The following is a 20,402-nucleotide window of genomic DNA, read 5'->3' as shown; positions in this document are numbered from 1 at the left end:
TATATGAACAAATATCTCCAATGCTAAGTGCTGCTAAAACCACAGTATGTCTTGTTTCACATCTACACACCTGTTCACAATATATAACATTTAAATCAGACTGTTTTGGAGTTGTTGGAAAGTTTAAATATTTGCTTTTGATGGAGTTTGGTTCACCGTTTTCCCCTGCTTCCAGTCTTTGTGCTTAACTAGGCTAGCACAAACATTAACTTAACACTGTATTGGAAGCATTTACTGTATATAAAGACAGACGTCATAAGGGCTGCCAAAAGTGAAGCCAAAACATCTTGATTGCCCCCTAGTGGCTGGCTGCAGTATATGTCATAAATCCCGCCCCCTTAGCGGATGGGGCATGAGCCAAACAACAACAACAACAACAACAACAACAACAAAAGTCAAATAAAATTAAAAAACTAGGTTTAGGAAAGAGCAGTGAGATGTTTAGGGTAAAGGTTAAGCAACAGATATACACCCGAGCAGATGTGTACATGGACAGCTGCGGAAACCACAGACGCGTTATAGTTCTGTTTATACTACTTTCTGGAGTCTGCTTGGAGGACGCGTTCCACACATGCACAGTAGATTGGTGTCTACAGGAAGACAGCGTTGTAACTCTGCAGACCAGTCACAACAAATTAGGGATGCGCATGTCCGCACAGAGCTTACGTGTACACGCTCTGGTGACAAAATTTATGTCACATGGACCCTTGCGGACACAGAAAGTATAATTTCAGCTCTAGGGGTCAGGGATGTGTGTCATGTAACATGCTATTACAATGTCATGTAGTGAAGTGGGCATGTCGTGTAGTAAAGTGGGTGTGTCATATAATAAAGTGGGTGTGTCATGTAGTAAAGTGGGTGTGTCGTGTAGGCAGACAGACCCTTATTGTCTGTACTGCGCAGATTCTGGCTCCAAATGACGCCACACAAGCAAGATGGCAGCACCTGGAAAGGAGCAGTAGGTAGTGGAGACATGTCATCCATATTTATATACAATAGGGATGGGCATGAGTACTCGAGTACTTGAGTACTTGATTGGGATGTCATAACATATATGTTTGGAAGTATTGTTGAAATACTTCCAAATGAATGTGCAGTGCAAGCTGTGTAACGTTAAACTTGCGTACCCATATTTTTGCTTGGGTGTTCATTTTGGACCCTATTCTTATGTTATGTTTTTTTTGGGGAGTACTTGAGTACTCTATAATAATTTAATGAGAGTACTCAAATATTGAAATTATTTAAAATGTCAATGATTGGAATCTGACTGGGAAGGCAGACAGGAGATGATATGATATAATATTAATGCTTCTAAATGCTCCTTTCCATAAACCTAACATTAGTTTACATATGGCCCCAGCGGTCTCTTATTTAAATGTAATAAAATATATTTTGTCACATGTACTCTCACCTCTCGTCACTTTATCCTTTCTGAGCTGTTTCAGTCAGTAACACTTTTATTGTGAAAGGCTCGACCGGACGTGTGTTGCTTTGTCGCGTGTTGCTTAACTCTCCGCGGTGAGATGGCTGTGGAGTCTCTGCTGGTTCCTGTGAAGTCGAAACGGGCTCTGTGGACAGACAGCAGAAGGCGAGAATACCCACCGCAGTCCGCTTCGACCTCCGTTTGTAAAAATTAATAACGGTAAGACAGAAACAAACACGCACCTGTCTGTTAGCCAGCTAGTCAGCCCGCAGGTAAGCAGCCGCGAACAACACACTGAGCGCTCGTTTTATCGGTGGCGTTCTCCCGCCGACGGTTGGTCTGGCGGGGGAGGGGCGGGGGAAGCAGCAGCAGACAGACAGAGACCCAGTCTGCTGCTTTCTTTCTGTCTGGGAGATTTCTGCCTTTTCTGCAGAAATACCGCCCGACAGTACCCTGGTCTGGGGCCCCTGCCCGCCCCCCTTTTCTCCTGATCTGGGGATGTAAATAATTATGAGTGAAATAAGCGAGCAACATGGCTGACGTTGGCCCTGCAGAACCTGCTTGGTCGTTTGTCAGTGCAGAGGATGACTGTATATTTATTAATTTCCCAAGCCAGTTAGCTATGTGGTGGTCAAACTACCAACCTTTGATTGAAAAAAAAGGAAAGACACAAAAGGAAACGGTCTGAAACAACTGTCAAACTGTGGGCTGAAAGCTGTAAAAACCTTTATTTTTAACACAGAATCTGGTTTGGCACAGCCTTTCACTGATGCATTTGCAGCATTTTCTAAATCTAATGCAGTAAATAAAGTATTGAAAGCATTTACAGCCCATTTGACACTTTTTGTTGAAGCTGTTGTAAGCTGATTTGAATGCTCCAGTCTGCTGATAGCTACGCCCCTTTTTCCAACTTGTAACCAAATCAAAGCAAAGGTCAACCTGAACTCTGAACAGCAACCAGCTGCTGACCTGCTGATGCTCATCTCCCACTGAACAACAAAGAACATTAGGATGTGGGTAGATTATGGTAGTGTGTTTTGGTCTATTTTTTTCGACATTTTAGACTGTTTGTGGAAACCTAAAAAGGTATTTTGAACACATCTGCAGCACATCTGTCTTCCCACATTAAGAGGACAATCTGCCACCACAGTTGTTATTTATATTTAAAGACTCAGTTCACCCAAATAAAATCATGCTATCCCACTTACACATATGGTGTTTTTCCAGTACCAGGACTTAGGGACCCGTAACAGAACCTCTAGCTGTTGTCCTGTTGTTTTGTTGTTTCGTCCACATTCTGGGAGCTAAATGTCGGCACCCTTCAGGAGGTGCAACTAAATCAAAGTCCAGGTACTGATGGGGAACGGGCTTGGCTTTCATGGCTGTTACTTGTGATTGGTCAAGCAGATGTGCCACGACATCTCAGCTTCAACAAACACAACAACATAGCAGTAACCACCATTCTGCTTCTGTGTATATTAGCGAAGATTTAAAATTTATCGTAACGAAGAACAATGGAGAGCACATTCTGGACAATTGACAACGTCCTTTTCATGACCTTATCAATTACATGTGTGCAAAGCGAGGTCGCCTTTTCAATGACGTAGTCCCAGTCCTTCTTGGTTTTTAAGATACAACGGAAATGCAGAGCCAACCACCTTTGCCCTGCAAGTCCTCAAAGGTTCAGGACTGGATGATCCAGGCTATGGTGCATTAAGTCTTGGTAATGGAAAAACAGCATTAGTGGCATCTCATAGTTTTGTTTTTCATTGAACCAGATTTACACATATCCGCCACTACTCCAATACATGGAAATTAATGGGGTTTTATTTAGAGTGCTCAGAGCATTAAAAACACATTGGGAATAACTCAAAATTAAGATTATTTTTACAATAAGAGATGCAGCGGTTGTACTTTTGTTGTTAGGAAATTGAGCGAATTGAGAGTGTTTGGATGATCATTTGACTTGCCATTCTTGAAACCCCCCCCTTCTTGATGACGTCAACACATATGTTACCAGTCCTCTCCTCTCTGGAGTCTCTCGAGGGATTGCTACAATGTGCAGATATGTTACTTTTTTATTACCTTGTAAGGCTAACAAAAAGTAGTTGCGTATTTCTTCGTTTGTCTCTGTCAGTCATGTGACCCTAGGGTTGGAGGTTGTAACGGTCCCTTGAGTCAACAGGCTGGATTATGCTTGAAAAGAACTAGTTTGCACAACGTGTTTGTAGCTGTTCCAAACGAACAATGCTTGAAGGCGAGGTGAAAAGCAGGTCGTCATAGCAAAGGATGAGAGGTGATAATTGTTTCAGTGTGGGGATACCAGTGCACATTTTCAGACGATCTCTCTCAGAAGGCATTTATTGTGTTGGACTCACTCGTACACATGAAAAGTGATAGAAATAGTTGCGTAAAGGATGAAAAAAGCTGGTAATGATATATATTGGTCACAGATAACATAAATATTTCTAATAAGGATATCTCTGTATTGACATTTCTTGCCACTTAGTAGCACTTTATTGCTCGGGCTCACCTCAAATTCTACAGAAGACAATAGAAAATGTTAAGATTTTGTTGATTGTCTTATTGTTTCAGTTTGCTAGCTTTCAGTTTACTTGTAGTTTTATGTCAAATAATTTAAATTTCTGCCATGCACATGAGCTCTGTTGTACAGTGAACTAATCATTACTGCAAGATTGTTTTCAACAGGCTGAATTTAAACCCTGAAACGATGCTTCAGGCAAGTGTTTTTTAATCAAGTTTCTACTTGACTGTTATCTCAGAGAAAACAAGCTGGGATGTAAACACTGAAGTTTTCTTTTTTTAATACAGTATTACTAAGTATTATAACTTTAAAGATGTGTGTGTGTGTGTGTGTGTGTGTGTGTGTGTGTGTGTGTGTGTGTGAAAACTTTTTACTAGTGGTGGACCATCATGGGTTTATCGATGGCCGATGCAGATATTTAGAGAGCAGGGCAGTCGATGGCAGAGCCAATATCATGTTGGGTTTTTTTGCATGTGATGAAATACAACCATTTAATAATAATAACAAATGAGACACCAAATTTCTGAACTTAAATGAACATTTATTTAACACTAATATAATTGTCTGCTGACGTGGAAATGTTTCTCACTCAAGAACACAAAGACATGAAAGAGCATCAAACATTGTTACTTGTAGAAGCAGTTGTACAATACATTACACAATCAATAACAATTATACAAATGTCCAAATACAAAAATAATAGGTACCTCATGATCCAAATTGAGAATAAACATTGAGCCCTTAGTTTGAAAACAACATATGAAACATATATAATATACATAAGAAACAAATCAAATAACCACTTTAAATCTCTCTCACACTGCATTGTCTCTGTTTGCTGAAGTAGATCTGCGCTCTGTCTGCAGTGCACTTATTTTAAATTAAAAAAACATCTGTCAACTAAATAAATGTCCACAGGTAATCAAAAGACTAAACTTTGTAAAAAAAACAAAAAAACCCAAACAAACAAACAACAACTTATGAATGAAAAATAAACAGTTTCAGTGCACCTAACAACAACATTTATCAGCAGATAGCATCTCCCTGCTTCTGAGAGAGAATGAAAATTTTCATACCTACATAAATAAATAAATAAAAAATAAATAAACAATGCTGGTGCACACAGTAGAACCCAGTAGCATCTCTTTTTTTGGTCCCAATGAACATTTATTTAACACTAATGTAATATTCACTTAAAAAAATATTTGAAAATTAAAAATTTGCCTGGTCTCTGTTTGCTTATGTAGATCTGCACTCTACTTGTTATTTTAAATTTAAAAAATGTCCACAAGTAATCAAAAAAGTAAACTTTGCAACTCTGTAAGGCTGCCAACAGATGTGTCTGCAGACATTTTTTTGGCTGGACTGCAACAGCAGGGCCAGTCCTATAAACACCAAAGTCCAGGACTGACTGACTGACTGATGGGGACTGACTGAGTGATGAAGTTACACCATTGCTTGGCCAAATGCCGCCACTTCCTATATCTGTTTCAAATTAAAAGCCCTCTAGCGGTCTTGTTTATTGGCCTCATGAGCGCAGTCACCAACTGATGCTGATCATCTAAAAATGCCAGATGTCAGCCCGAGTAATCGTTCGACCGCTTCTTTTTACTTGTGGAATCACGGAGCTGAAATGAATGTCTTGGTTTGTGCAGTACTGGGACTTGATGTGATCCAGATGTTTTGGCTGAGAACAGAGTGAAATGTTCAGTGTTTAGTAGGTTTTTCACTCAGGAGATCCTTACAGTTCCAGTACAGTGTGTGTGTGTGTGTCTGGGCTCAACCTCTCTGGTTTCAGTATATTGAAGTTAGGTGCTGGGCAGAATGACGTTGAGTCGTTCCTGTCCAGCACTGCTTGGCCCCTCATGACAACAGATGACTAATCATGCGTTGCTCAGGGCAACGGGAGGGAAATCACCACCAGCTGTAGCCAAACACTGCTAAATGTCTCTTATGTTTCTGGTAGTTACTTTCCTCTGTAGGTAAGACTACATCAGATTTTACTCAAAAGTATTTGTTGTATAAACTGAAATAAGGGATTGTTACTAGTTGGACTGATTCTGAATTTTTAGAGGCCGATACTGATCTCAGTATTTGAGAATTGAAAGCAAGATGAAGAGTCTACAGCCTCGCTAGCGGCCCTGTCAGGCTGTATAATGGCATAATATATAATAATATGATAATGTTTACCATGTCCACCATCTTAGTTTAATGACTAACTGGTGCAAATTACTGCTAAACTTAAAGCAAGTTTTCAGTCATAAATCAAAATATTAGATAGATTGAAAACCAGCAAATATTCCCTTTGAAGAAGGTGGAAACAATACATTTTTAGCATAAAACAATGATAAATCACCAATTGACATAGTTGCCAGTTGATTTTCTCTTTTTTTTTTGATAGACTAATTGATCAATCGACTAATCATTTCAGCATAATTCTGTTTTGTCAAAACTCTGAGTTGGCAAATACATTGTTTTATTGGTCCATGTGGACAATGATTAAAAATATCTTTTCAATATAGAATTTTTCTACTTGAACTGAATCCGACGTGTCCAAACAAAGTATTGAGTTTCAGGTAGCAGTTTTGTTGCATGAGAGTTTGTGCTCAGGTCAGGTTCATGTTTGGTTATTTTGAAATTCATTTCATTAAGAAATTTCCCCTTTTCACCCTTTGACTGTACTAACCAATGTGTTGCATTTGGTTGGTGAGCTAACAGTCAGCAGTGAAAGACTTAAAGCGAAAATATGGCCTCAGGTTGGGCAGAAAGCCAAATTTGTGTTGTTTAATTTGGGCTTAATGCCAGCTCGGCTCAGTCAGGTTTGGTCTTAAGGATGTGGGTACATGCAGGGGTTGGGTCTCAGTTTAAGGCCTGGTCAGAACTCTATTTCTGTTTGGTGTAGAGAGTATGAACTTATGTCTGTTTTCATGTGATATAACCTTTCATATCATCACTGAGAGGTCAGACAAACCCACCACAGCTGCTCTGATACCAGATACTGGGCAAACAAACAAACATCTGTGGATCCGTCAATAAAACTAGCTCTGTTTGAGTTTTTCCACAAAGTATTTTTTTATTTTCAGTTTTCCTTCAGTAAGTGTAGTTGAAGATTTTATGGTGGGGTAAAGGTCTTGAGCAGAGCAGACATTGAAGGTTACAGTGAACTGTTAGAGGGTCAAATGTGTTACATGACAGCCTGCCTGCAGATAAATATACACTGCAAGCCTTCCTCACAAGCTCCACTGATCAATAATTAAAGTCTTATGTTCAGGACATGAAACCTTTCGGAGGCTGATCCACTTCAGGCTCATCTGACACTGCTATCTTCCTCCCCCACCAATCCACATTTTATGTTTTTTTTTTTTTTTTTAACAAAATTGTTACTAGCTGGTGTAGATTTCACATTTTATATTCAGTAAAAGTTCACATTATTTTCATTTTCATGTGAGTAGGCTGTTGATTTTTTATTTTTTTTTAACTGATGAATCGTTTCCTCCATAACAAGTGACAGCAAGTAGTAGGGCTGCCCTTTATTGTCAACGATTTGTAGTAGGCTATCAAGGAAGCAGCAGAGGCCAAGACATCCTGACTTTTTGACTATTTTATGGGCTAAGCTGCAAAAACACTGGATACTACATGTCCCATAATACAGCTTTATTTTCAGTCGATCCACTAACCAGTCATAGTCCAACAGGGATAGACAGTCAGTAACACATTTCCCTCAATCAGTAAGTAATCTGAAGTACCAATGAGGTAGGCATTTAACACCCACCTCCTGGATGTGCTGGCTTAAACAGTGCTGAGGTGTTGAGTGAAGCTTTATTCCAAAGCGCTGCTGTGATTAATAATACACAGAGGGTCTCTTTCCTAATGACGACTAATGCAGCCTGCAGTCAGAGTTCAGGGCAGAAATGTCAACCAGAGGCTACACAATCAAAATGCATCAGAGACCCTCACTGTCAGAGCCATTGACTATATATAAGCAGACTGGCTGACTGTAGCTGACACGCATCATGTTGCCCCCTGCTGTTCACAACCAGATTACCAACCAGAATGGTTTGATAAGAGATTTACTTTGACCAAAAAACGTCTTAACCCAAGCTCTAAATACTAGCTTTTCCAGGGCTTTCAACTGCATCTCATGGTCTTCCTCAGCGAATTGAGTTCTCTCAGTTGTCATTGTTGCATCTATAATTTTAAAGTTATTCTCCTGTTATCAGTCACTGAAAGACACCGTCATATAAAAACATAACCATGACTGTGTGATCGTCTGGCAGTTTTGTTAAAGTAATAACTATGTGTTTAAAGCCTTGAAGCCTGAAGCCTGAAAACCCAGAAAACTGCTAAACATCTCAACACTGCTATATACTGGAGACGGGGTAAATAATACCAAACCTGCAGTCATCTGTTGTAGTTTAAATTTAGCAATGGATAGACACAGAGGCTGTGTCCGAAATCATTCCCTTATCCACTTATTCACTACTCCCTATATAACAGACACTAAATAGTTCACTCAAAATAGTGAGCAGCAAATCACGACTTTGGACACTTTCTAATCATCATCATTTTGCGTCATCACCATCAGCTGTAGAGTTGCATGATGGCTATTTTCATGTCTAAAAAATGTGGAGTATTGCATTGTGGGATTGTTAGCATGGACACTACTTTTTTTGTTCCATTGTGGAATAGTGGATATATCAGCATTCAGACTCTCAAATGAAATGGCAAAGGGTAAATGTCGTGCACTATATAGTAAGGAGTGATTTCGGTCACAGCCAGACTGAGCAACACTGAGTGCCTTTTTAGTATCATCAAATATTAAATTAACTTATCACTAATTAACCCATTGCCATTGTAATTTGTTGTTGATGTTCACCAGGTTGGTACTAATACCAAACTTTACTTTTTTACATTTAGCATGATAGTAACATGCTAATGTTTTGTATATTGGCATGTTAATGTTGGCAGACTATAATAACATGCAACATTTAGCATGGTAGTGTAACATGCTAATGGTTAGTATATTAGTATGCTAACATGCTTAATATTACATGGCAAAAGTCTGCATGAGAACATTCAGCAGTATTTTACATGTATGTTAACATGCTAACTGTAAGGCATGTTAGCTTGCCAGTTCTCAAATGTTACATGTTGTCTAAACACAAGCAGCTGTACACAAGAACATTGACTAAATAAAATACAGTTAAATTGGCAAAATTATTACTTAAATTGGAAACTGTCTGAATGAAGAATAAGTAAACAATAAAAAAAAAGTCTGACCAGACATTTGATGCCAGCTTTCACTCCTTGACCTGGCTTTCAGTAGTGCTATGGATACGTTTCAGTTGGTACCAAAGAAGAATTGAGGTTCAATATCTAATCGTACTGAAAAGTGTGTAGCAAAGGGTTTCTACACAAGAATTATAAATCTGACAGGAGTGGTGTCACTTTTGATGGAGGTAGGCTAGCAGTTTCCCCTGGCTTTCAGTCTTTGTGCTAAGCTAGGCTAAACACGTCCTAGATGTATACCAAACAAGAGAATTCCCCAAAATATTCCTCTGAGTAGATTTTTTGGTCACCAAACTGATTTGATAATGTAAAATTTCCAGCATGCAACTTAGACAAATCAACATCAGTCACCAACGTCATGATATTTAACATCACACTGAATGTTTGTGACCCAGTTAGTCATGACTGGGGAAGAGCAGCCAACATCATATGCCATGTTGATCTTTGTCAGCCTAGGCAACAGTTGTCAGACACTACATGAGGTCTGTTGTTGTTGTTGTAATTCCTGCTTGTCACCAGTAGATGTCAATAAAGTTCATAGATGATCTGATCCGAGCCCAGCAGGATGGTGTATGGATCTTTGGACATTTTGGCTGCAAGTTGTCACTGGTAGTCATTCTGTAATTCCTCACTGGCGATAATGTGTTTTTGTCTTTCTCCTCCTGTTGTTTCAGCCCTGGACAGGTTTGTGTTGTAGCTGTGTGGCTGGGCAGCCTGGCTGCCTCCCTGCCTCCAGATGAATGAAGAGCCCTCCGGGACACAGAGACACAGCTGATACAGGTCAGAGGTCACTCTCTCTGCCAGGAAACACACAGCTATTAAAATTAAACACGCAGACACTTCATGGTGCTAGTTAGATAAGATAAAATAACTTAATAGTCACTGTACAAGTATAATGAAATGACCTTTGGAGCAAGCCTATAGATGCCTAATTAAGAACAAATAACTATAAAAAATAGTAGCTTGCAGCTTGCAGAGATTTGAAACAAGCTGCAAAGAGATAACCCAGTCTGTGTTGGGTCAACTTTTATTTTGTTTTGGAAAAATCCTGGAAAACCCTGTTGATGAGTTCAAGGATACAGCATACAGCAGGATTATTGTTTGTCTCCTAGATTGATTTTTCGCACAACAGAGCTTGTCAATGCAATGAATTTCAGGAGCTGACTCTCAAAAATTTGGATGTTAGATCGTCCATGAACACATTCATTACAGTCCCAACTCATAACTGTATTACTGCACAATAATAACAGAAAAATAAAGTTGACTCAACATTGATTGTGATGGGTTATTGAATCAGGAGCAGGTTTCAGTTCTCTGGAAGATTTTTTTTTACCAAGATATATATGTAATGGGCTAAAACACATAAAACCGTAATTTGTAATTTGTGGATGGCAGTGTTTTATGAATGTGCTGTGATTTATTTTTCAACTCAGGGCAGGCAGGTGTTTCTGCAAATATGATGAAGAAAAAGAATCCCCATAAGTGAGTTAAAACCATTTGCAGCTCATTTATATTTGTCATGGAAAAAATAATTGTCCTCAAATTTCCTGGAGCAGGAAACATGACATTAAAAAAGATGTTCCACTGTAGGGCATTCAACACATTCAACTCAAAGTACAAACACTATACACTATCTCATAGCAGTTAATGTTGACTTTGTTGTTTCATGTCTCCTGAAAGAAAACATAAGAGCAGTCTGGGTCCAACCACGAAAGTTCTGTCACAGCCACGACGCAACATCGTCGGCTGCAGGATCCAACATGTGTGGAAGGAAGGAGGAGGACACGTGATCTGGAAAGGAACTGTGCTCGACCAGGTAACTAGAGAGTTGAGTAGTTACTGACTGAATTAGGATCTAATTGAGCTGTGCGGCAGCTCCGGCAGGCACAGAAGTCGTTCCATATAAAGTCCATTCATATGTCTATCACCTATTCCTAACACTTGTCAATGCATATTAAAAATAAAGTGCTCATTCTGTCTGCATACACCATCACTGCTGCTTGCCTCCAGCAAACCAAGATGTGTATTACTGTTGATTACTGTGGACTGACAATATGTGGATAGAAGCACAAAAACGATGGAGAACCAAAACTTTTTCAAACTTATGTGTGTCCACCAGGTGCCAGTGAACCCGTCTCTCTATCTGATAAAATATGATGGTTTTGACTGTGTTTACGGTCTGGAGCTCCATAAAGACGAGAGGGTTCAGGGGCTGGAGGTGCTCCCTGACAGACTGGGTAAGAAGAGGGCTGCACAATTAGTTTACTAGTTTTAGGAAGCAAGTATTTATTCTTACAGTTTTGCAACTTGAAAACAAAACAATAAAGATTTTTGAACATTTCCTACCAGCAAAAATGTAAATGTTATTGCATTTATTTAACACATTACACTGCTGTAGGCAAAACATAACATGCTAGCATTTAGCATAGTGTAAGATACTAATGTTTACTGCAGTAGCCGGTTAATGTTAGCAGAACTTATGCTAGCATGTCATTGTAACATGCTAATGTTTTCTACTAATAATAATATTGGCATAAAAGGATACATACTCACATTAAGCATGTCTAACATGGAAATGTTTAGTATATTAACATGTTAATTTTGCATTTTGCAAACAAAACATGCTAACTTATAGTGCAGTATTGCTAGTATTTAATAAATTTGCATGTTAATGTTGGCAAAACGTGATACCATGCTAACGTTCAGCATGTTAGTGTAATATGCTAACATTTAATTTAGCATAGTAGTATGTTAATTTTGGCATCATAACATAACATGCTAACAGTTTTTAATTAATGTCCTGCTAATAGGTAGTATATTAGCATATTAAAATGCTATGTTACATGCTAAAAGTCAGCATGATAACATTTAATAGATAACTGTAGGCATGTTGACATACTAATGTGCTAGCATTAGTATGCCAACATGCTGAGATGAGCATTAAGCTCAAAGTACAGCTGAGGCTGACTAAGTCCAGGTTACAATGATTAAAACTGAGCAGTGTTTGGCAGTGTAAAGTTGTCTGACAAGCTGAGTCTGAGATTTTCCTGTGGCGCCACCGTCAGGACAAACATTAATCACAGCATCACAGGGCTGCAAATATGGCTGTGGTATTTTTTTTCTAAAATGTATAAATAACTGTCTGGAAAGTGACTCTTGTCTTATTTTGAATTTTTATCCCGGCAGCTAAATCCCGTCTGACAGATGTCAACCTGGCGGACACCATGATTGGTAAAGCGGTGGAGCACATGTTTGAGACAGAGGAGGGTCCGAAGGAGGAGTGGAGGGGGATGGTGCTGGCCCGGGCTCCCATCATGACCACCTGGTTTTACATTACGTACGAGAAAGACCCTGTCCTATATATGTACCAGCTGCTGGACGACTACAAAGAGGGAGACCTTCGCATTATGCCTGACTCCAGTGAGTGAAATTATTTTATTCAACCTTTATTTAAACAGGTGGAGATTTTAAAGAGCAACCTACCTGAAACCACCTTGTCCCTTTATGTGTCTTGAGTATATAGATTATATCTGGGTAGGGATTACATTTATATTCACTTTAATTTTTTATTTTTTTATTTTTATTTTGTGTTGATTTGGATTGGCAGGACAGACACTCTAGGACAACAGTTAACAGTTTTTCTTACTGTGCTTATACTGCATGTTGGAAATTTACAAATACATTACTTTTTAGGTTACTCATTTTGTTTGTGATTGCTATCTTACACAGAGATGAATAAGATCAAACAGGTATTTTCCAAAATATTATATATCTTTTTTTTAATTTGTCAGATACATTTTTTTTCTGTGTTTGACAAAAAGAAAAAAAAAACAGGTAAGCATGAGGATGTTAATACCAATAAGAGCAAACATCTCTCACTTCATCTTTCTGTAGATGACAGCGTCCCGGCAGAGAGGGAGCCTGGCGAAGTGGTGGACAGTCTGGTGGGGAAACAGGTCGAGTACGCCAAAGAGGACGGGGGCAAGCGAACAGGCATGGTCATCCACCAGGTGGAGGCCAAGCCCTCCGTCTACTTCATCAAGTTCGACGATGACTTCCTCATTTATGTCTACGATCTGGTCAAAACTTCGTAAGATTTTGCTGACATCCTGAGCCCCTCCCCCAGGACAGAAACAAAATGCAACACATGTTGAAACATCTGAAGCACTTGTTCCTCAGACCATCAAAGACAAGAATCAAGACTTAAAAAAAAGAAATTCTCACTACAGAGAAACACAGGATCGATACTTCTGGATGATGGGCTTGTTTTTTGGTCCGCAAAGGTTAAAGATGGGAAAAAACTGGTTGGTGAAGTTGAAGAACCTCATATATGACCTTCTTTGACCCAACTCTTACAATAGAAAAAAATGGCATTGGTTTTACAAGGTCCAAAACCTTCTGAAGCTCCTGAATACTTTTCTGAAAACACCCCGAGGGACAGCACAAGTCAACAAATTCGTCTGAAATTCTGTTTAACTCTAGAAAAGGATTTCGAAAGGATACAACTTTATGTTGAAGTGAGACAGACAATCTCACATTCAGAACAATGCCCCCTAAATATCCTTTCATGATTTCTCAAAACCTCCTTAGACCAAACTCTTCAAAGACTCTTCAAAATTAATTCACTCTGGTGATCAGATACATATGCTGGTTTTCAGTGTCTGATTTCATCCAGAGTGCTTGTTGCAGAGAAAAGTTTTGGTCTTGGTGATTTGTGGGATACAGCAATGCTAATTAGAGATTACCAACAACCCCTCTATGCTAAAAAACAAGGAAACAATATGAGGAAATCTGGTCATTGTACTCCTAGAAAACTTAATTGATTTCCATAGATGGATTTCTGGATTAGCTGGCAGTGTTGAAACATGGGAAAACTGAAAGTTTGCCAAAAGATTTCTTGTCATATTTTCTATGTCAACTAAGTCAGACAAAAGATCTGCACACTGCACTGATAGCTGCCAGCAAATTTAATGCTACGTCAACCAACCCTTCTGGCCACAGAAAAATGGACAGACTCCCAGCAAAGAGGTGTAGTTTGGAGCTAGTTGGTGGAAGGGGCTCCAATTGAAATCTGTGAGTCAAAAAAGATGATTATTAGAAACAGAATTTTCAGACCGTAAAAACAAACAATTGCAATCACAATGGAAAATGAGCTTGTGTTTCCAGGACTTTTAAAGACAGGAACAAACAACACAGCACAGTGTTCTTGATGATCTCTTTAATCCTTCTTATCTTTCACATACAGTACGGACTGGCCTCACCTTGATGGAAGCCCATTTTTGCCACTAAAAGAAAGAATGGATAGTTAGGAATGATTAAAAACAAAAATACTTATTTCTGGCACAGTTCCGGCACACAGCACTAAGTCATTATGGTTAGATACCAAGTCCAAAATAATTTTACTCATTATCTCATAATTTTGACTTAGATGTCATAATTATGATTTAGCAAGTCAAAGTTTGTACTAAATTTTAATGCACTATCTTGTCATTTTGACATCATATTTTATAATTTTGACAATAAATCTCATCATTTTGTCTTTGTAAGTAACTTCGTATTGTGATTTTGACTTAAAGGACCAGCTGTGGCATCTAGTGTTGAGGTTGCTGATTGCAATCAATTGAATACCCCTCCCTTCACCCTCCCCTTCCAAGTGTGTAGGAGAACCTACGGTGGCCATGAAACTTCCAAAAAACTAGAACCAGTGTTTGGTTTGTCCGTTCTGGGCTACTGTAGAAACATGGTAGTGCAACATGGTGGGCTCCGTGGAAAAGGACCCACTCCCTATGTAGATATAAAGGGCTCATTCTAAACGAAAACACAGTGATTTTTATTTTCATGGGATTATACACTAATTAAAACATACTTATGAATATTATATTCCATTTCTGCCACTAGAGCCCCATAAATCTTACACACTGGTCCTTTAAAAATCCTTTAATTTTACTCGGTAAATGATACAAATTTTGTTTTTAATATTTAATTTTATTTATAAAATAAAGTAATTTTATTTATATTGAAATATTTATGTGACTTCTAAAATACTTTATGCGTAATTTTGCATTAGTATGTCAAAATGTTAACTCCTGTCATAATTTTGGCTTTAAAAAATTATACACACTATCTCACAGTTTTGACTTAGTAAATCTTACAATTTTGACTTAGCAAGGCAAAATCTTTACTTATATCATAATTTTGACCATAGAAATTAACTTAACTTTGATTTTGACTCATTATGAGTATAATATGTTTGCCATTCCTAATATGACATGTATTTTTTTCTTTTCCTAGTGGAAATGGGCTTCCATATAACTGAGATCCATAAAACAGGAAACAAAAGAAACCACTAAGTTGGACTCAAGAGACTTTATAAAACTTGCGGGGGAAAAACAATAATAAAAAATAAAACCCTAATCCATTGAAAGTATAAAAATTGTCTTTAGGAATTCCAGAAACCCAATTGGAGGTTGATTGAAGTGGGATTTCTGTTCCTCCAATTGTTGTACAGAACAAAACAAGACCGATTTCTTCATTATAGTGTGTTACTTCCACAGGCTCCATTTCGCTCCACCTTCAACTGAATATTCATGAAGAGGTTCTAGGACTCCTCTGGAATCATCTGCAGTTAAAAACTGCGCTCAAAAAAAAATGGGGGCTTTTTTTTCTTTTTGCTTTCATCATTGCCAAAACCGCTTCCTGTTGTGAAGTTGTTTGATGTTAAAGACTTTTGGACAGCTTTTTCTCGTGATTTCACTAAAGCCTTTGGATTTGCTCTCGTGTTGTCTTTTCTAAAGTGTCAATGAAGGAGTTAAGCGACAGAGAAATGAAACTAAAACTTGGCCAAAGCTCTTTCTGTCCTTGGCAGTTTGTTTTTAATGTTAAATAGTTTGTTACAGTTGGACAAACACCTGGATCTGCAATTTCTTCGGTTCCTCCTTTGTTTGGACTCATTCGAAAAACAGTGATGCATTTTTAAATGTCACAATTCGCAGAAATAATTGGAAAGTCTTTAAGGAGTGGAAAATGTGGTTTAATGCACCTTAAATTCCGGGAGAAGAGATAAGAAGAACATTTCCTGGACAGTTCATGAGTGTGTTGACAAGATAAACAAATCTGCTGTTGTACTACAATAAAGTAACAGTGAGGTTTTCAGTTTCAAAGGCACCAGTGAGACACTTTTTCAAGAGGTAAAGTGTTGAAAGCCTGATTCTAGTTCACTTACTTGACTGATTAAATTATTATTGAATAAAAGTATCCCAGTTTGTATTAACACACAAAACAAAAAAATTACAGACTCCTCGTGGTGTAGGTCAGATTTCCTTCTGGCCGTCTAAAGAATGAGAAAAGTTTCCGTCAGACGCCCATGAGAGGATCCGGCCTGTTCCACAGCATGTATGCAGTAAGAGAGGACACAGTCTGTTGTGTTAAGTATATGAAGAGATTAACAACCAGTGAAGGTTTAGATTTCCTTTTCCACAAATGTATGTTTCAATTTATTTGGATTTACTGGAGACTGAAGGTTTTCCATAAAGGCTGTTTTGATTTGAACTTATAACTATAGGTACAGTATTTTAGCGAAATTTGCAATTTGAATATACTGTCAGGTTAGAATTAAGCTTTTTTTTACTAGCCAGTGACTGATATCTCAAATGAAGTTGCCTCTGTAAGTGTTTCATCAGCCAGCTGCATTTTTAGATTAGTAAAAAGAGCCTTTATCAGAGCAAAAGAATGTTGAAAATGACGACAGTTTGAGAGATTATTTTTTTCTGATGATAAAACTTTGTTTGCATCTGTAAACAAATCAGGAAAACTGGACAATATTTTCAATTGCACAAAGATATTCGTTTGTAATTGAGACTGTTCAGTTGTGAATGTCAGTATATGTCAAGTTTTGGGGGGTTAAAAAAAAAAGATGGATTGCACTAATGCAACAGTTACTGGTGATTTTCCTCACAGACGATAGAGAACAGAAAACAGAAAAAGAAACCAGTAAAGGTTAATGAGGTGTTCATTATGGGGGACATATAACTTCAACCAATCAGATGGCTTGGCTGAGTACATGTACAGAACAGAGTTGTGTATGTAAAACCTTCAGTCTGTGTTCTTCCTGTGATGTAGTTAGTTGCCGAGGCAGATTACAGCTCTTACTATAACTGCACAAAAAAAAGAAAAACAGACTCCCAGAGATCTGTAGGTCTTCTGCACTTGTGTATCTGTTTTGTTTTCATTAAAGAGAAGTATGATTGTTATCATCTCAACAGGCACTATTTTAATTAGTTAACGAAATAACGTGTTGTTTACAAAGACTTGGTTTGCAGCGAGGTTATGTCCAATTCAGTCAGTCCATTTTGCTATTATAATGATAACAGATTATTGTTGTTGATGTTGGAATGACATGGGCCTTCTATCATCCTTCTGCCTTGTATTTGTTTTTGTATGTTTTAAAAATGTATGTTAATAATTTTTATTGTTAATGGAAAACCTGACATGGCGTGTTTTGTTTTCTTTCCAGCATGGTTCACTTTCAGGAGCCTGTATCACAAACCAAATCCTACATGCTTTTCTGGTCTGGTTCACTTTGACTTCACTGAGCATAAAATTAAGGGAATTTCATACTAAAAAGACTGTAACTTTGTAATATATTACCTTGATTTATGTAATTCAGACTGCTGAAGCCTCATACTAGCTTCAGATGAACTAGTATGAACAGATGAAACACATTTTTGCACAGAACAAGGACTGTAGATTTGGGCTAGTATCACTTACATTTGAGGCTCATTAGGAAGTGATCTCTTCATGGCCAGAATGAACAAGAGGAATGATTACAGCAAGCAAAAACTGTGTCAATGAACATATAGGCATCTGACTATTGTTTTAAGACAGACTAGAAAAAATGTGAACCTATCCTTTAAACCCAGAGTAGATGCATGGTTGTCTAAAAACATTTTTATTATCTCACATGATTAACATGGAAATCAATGTAATTCTACAGTTATATTTATTTGCCCGAGAGAACTTCAGCAACATGCTGCAGCTGTTGATTGAAGCTGGAATTACATTAGACTTCAGCAAAAATATACTGGCTTTGTGGGTTCTTAAGGGTGTTATGAGTAATTGTTGGTCACCAAAGCTCAAGGTTTATGCACTAAAACTGGCTGATATGTTCAACATGTGAAATTAGTTTAATTGCTTTTTTTTCCAAGATTGAGATGAAAATCATATCAATTTCATGTCTCTGCTTTAAGTACGGAACAGTAAAACACACCAACCATATCTGGCAACCTGCCCAATAACCAGCGACGCTGGGCAGATGGACACACTAGTCTTTGTCAAGAAAGAGTTCCAACATGTAACTCATAAAACTTATTTTGTGTTATGTAAAATTATTTTTACATTTCTTTTTGTGTACGAATTGAACATATGCAAGCTAGTTCATTAGTGAGCTTTAGATGTGTGTGTAGGTGTATGTTTGAACTTTGGACAGATCCAGGCCAGCTGCTTCCCCCTGCTTCTAGTTTTGATGCTAAGATATGCTAACCACTCCTGAACTGTATAGACAGAAGATGGATATTGATCTACTCATTGCATTCTCAGAAAGTAAATGAAAGTGAATAAGCACATTTCCCTCCAAAATCCCCAAATTATTAATTCAAGGCATCCTGATCAAAAATGAAAAATGAAAATCAGTTGATATATTGTCTGTTTTTCTTTTAAACTCTGGAATACAGATATTGGTATCAGACTCAAAATCCCAGCATCAGTTGGGCTCTCCTAAATCTTAACAACATGGTTGTGTAGATCTGTAAAAAGTATAAAACAGCCACACACACCTCTGAACAAACAACGGTTCACACTGGCTTACGTGTGGACAAAGAAGCATGTTCCAGCCAGTAGAGAGCAATTTTCCATTTGTGCTTCATAGATGACTTTAAACAATTAATCAATTATCAAAAATATTGTACATTACATGTCCCGTCTTTTCAAAACTTGTACGCCATGGTGTGTTTCAGAGTAAACTAGTTAGAAATAGATGTTTTTAAAAAGTCACTCTTGCATCACACTGAGTGATTGTTGGGTTTTCTTTTTGTCAGATGAGTCAGCATACTTACTTCTTCTGTAACATTTCAAACCACATACAGTCCAGAGAGCAAGAATTTGGACAGTCCACAGTTTTTGTTATTCAAGCTCTGTGCTTCAGCACATTTAATATGAAATAAAGTAATGGATACTACATTAAAGTGCAAAGTCTCAGCCTTAATTTGAGAAGGTTTACATCAATATAGAAAGAACTGTGTGGGAGATATAGCCCTTCAAATTTTGTATGTGATGAGGCAAAGCCTGAACAAAATTTTTCCTTAACTGATGCCAAAGTGGGTATATTAAGGGGTATATTGGTAATGGAAGAGAATACATTTTTTAAGCATGCAAGATTTATGGCGACAGAAACTTGACAAATTATCTTAATGTGAAAACACCTTAATCACAGCCACTTTATGCACTTATCATCCTTGTGCCTGTAATTTTTCACCTGTAAAACTAAGCACAAAATGCATTCAAGGAGAGACTGTCTGAAAGTGTCAATCATTATCTCCATTTCTACGATTCATGGCTTCTCACCACTATCTGTGACAGCTGGCTTTTCGCCTCACCTTCAAGTATGGCCATTCAGAAAAGGTATGCACACTTTTACCTTGGCTTTTAAGGCTATGACAAGTTTGAGATCCAGTGCACTGACACCACCGGTCAAGCTATTTTCACATGTATATGCAGTAATGATAACTGTGGGAGATTTACCACTTGAAATTAATAGTAATTTTTCAAACAATGTGTCCTTGATTTCTGACAGAGGTAGACAAAAGCATTTACCGGCTGAAATGAAAACTGTTGCTAGCTAGTTAATTAAGCTAATGTTAGCTCCATGAGTTGCTTAGAAATGTTGTCTGCGGCTAACTTTTTTCCAGTCTGACTCGTAAAAAGAGAATCTTGTAAAATCTTAAATAATGTAATATAAAAAAGTCTTAAATATGTGTTACATGGCTTTACAGTTGATAATGGGAAACTGTCAGTTGACCCGCAGAAACAGACGAGTCACTAAGGAGAAAGAAAAAAACCCAAAATGTGTTCAAACAAATTCATGACTTATAG

The 20,402-nt window shown here is 37.9% G+C and overlaps 1 protein-coding gene across 1 annotated transcript; it reads left to right on the top strand.

Moving 5' to 3' along the window:
* Positions 1 to 1,440: 1,440 nt before the first annotated feature.
* LOC121885934 (spindlin-1) lies at positions 1,441 to 14,968 on the top strand. Its single transcript, XM_042395768.1, has 7 exons — positions 1,441 to 1,642; positions 9,932 to 10,037; positions 10,691 to 10,739; positions 10,938 to 11,073; positions 11,377 to 11,494; positions 12,444 to 12,677; positions 13,152 to 14,968. Exons 2-7 carry the CDS (start codon positions 9,998 to 10,000, stop codon positions 13,349 to 13,351), a joined length of 777 nt encoding a protein of 258 aa, XP_042251702.1. The 5' UTR covers positions 1,441 to 1,642; positions 9,932 to 9,997; the 3' UTR covers positions 13,352 to 14,968.
* Positions 14,969 to 20,402: the final 5,434 nt, after the last annotated feature.

The sequence above is a fragment of the Thunnus maccoyii genome, chromosome 19 (genome assembly GCF_910596095.1).
Source record: "Thunnus maccoyii chromosome 19, fThuMac1.1, whole genome shotgun sequence".
NCBI classification, from domain to species: Eukaryota; Metazoa; Chordata; class Actinopteri; order Scombriformes; family Scombridae; genus Thunnus; species Thunnus maccoyii.
This window is presented reverse-complemented; position numbering and strand designations above follow the sequence as displayed.

Bases quoted from the DNA above. Each gene is read 5' to 3' on its own strand.
- LOC121885934 (XM_042395768.1), top strand. From the start codon at position 9,998: ATGAAGAGCCCTCCGGGACACAGAGACACAGCTGATACAG. The intron at 11,495-12,443 runs GTAAGAAGAGGG...TTATCCCGGCAG, and splicing joins GGTGCTCCCTGACAGACTGG to CTAAATCCCGTCTGACAGAT. The intron at 12,678-13,151 runs GTGAGTGAAATT...ATCTTTCTGTAG, and splicing joins TCGCATTATGCCTGACTCCA to ATGACAGCGTCCCGGCAGAG.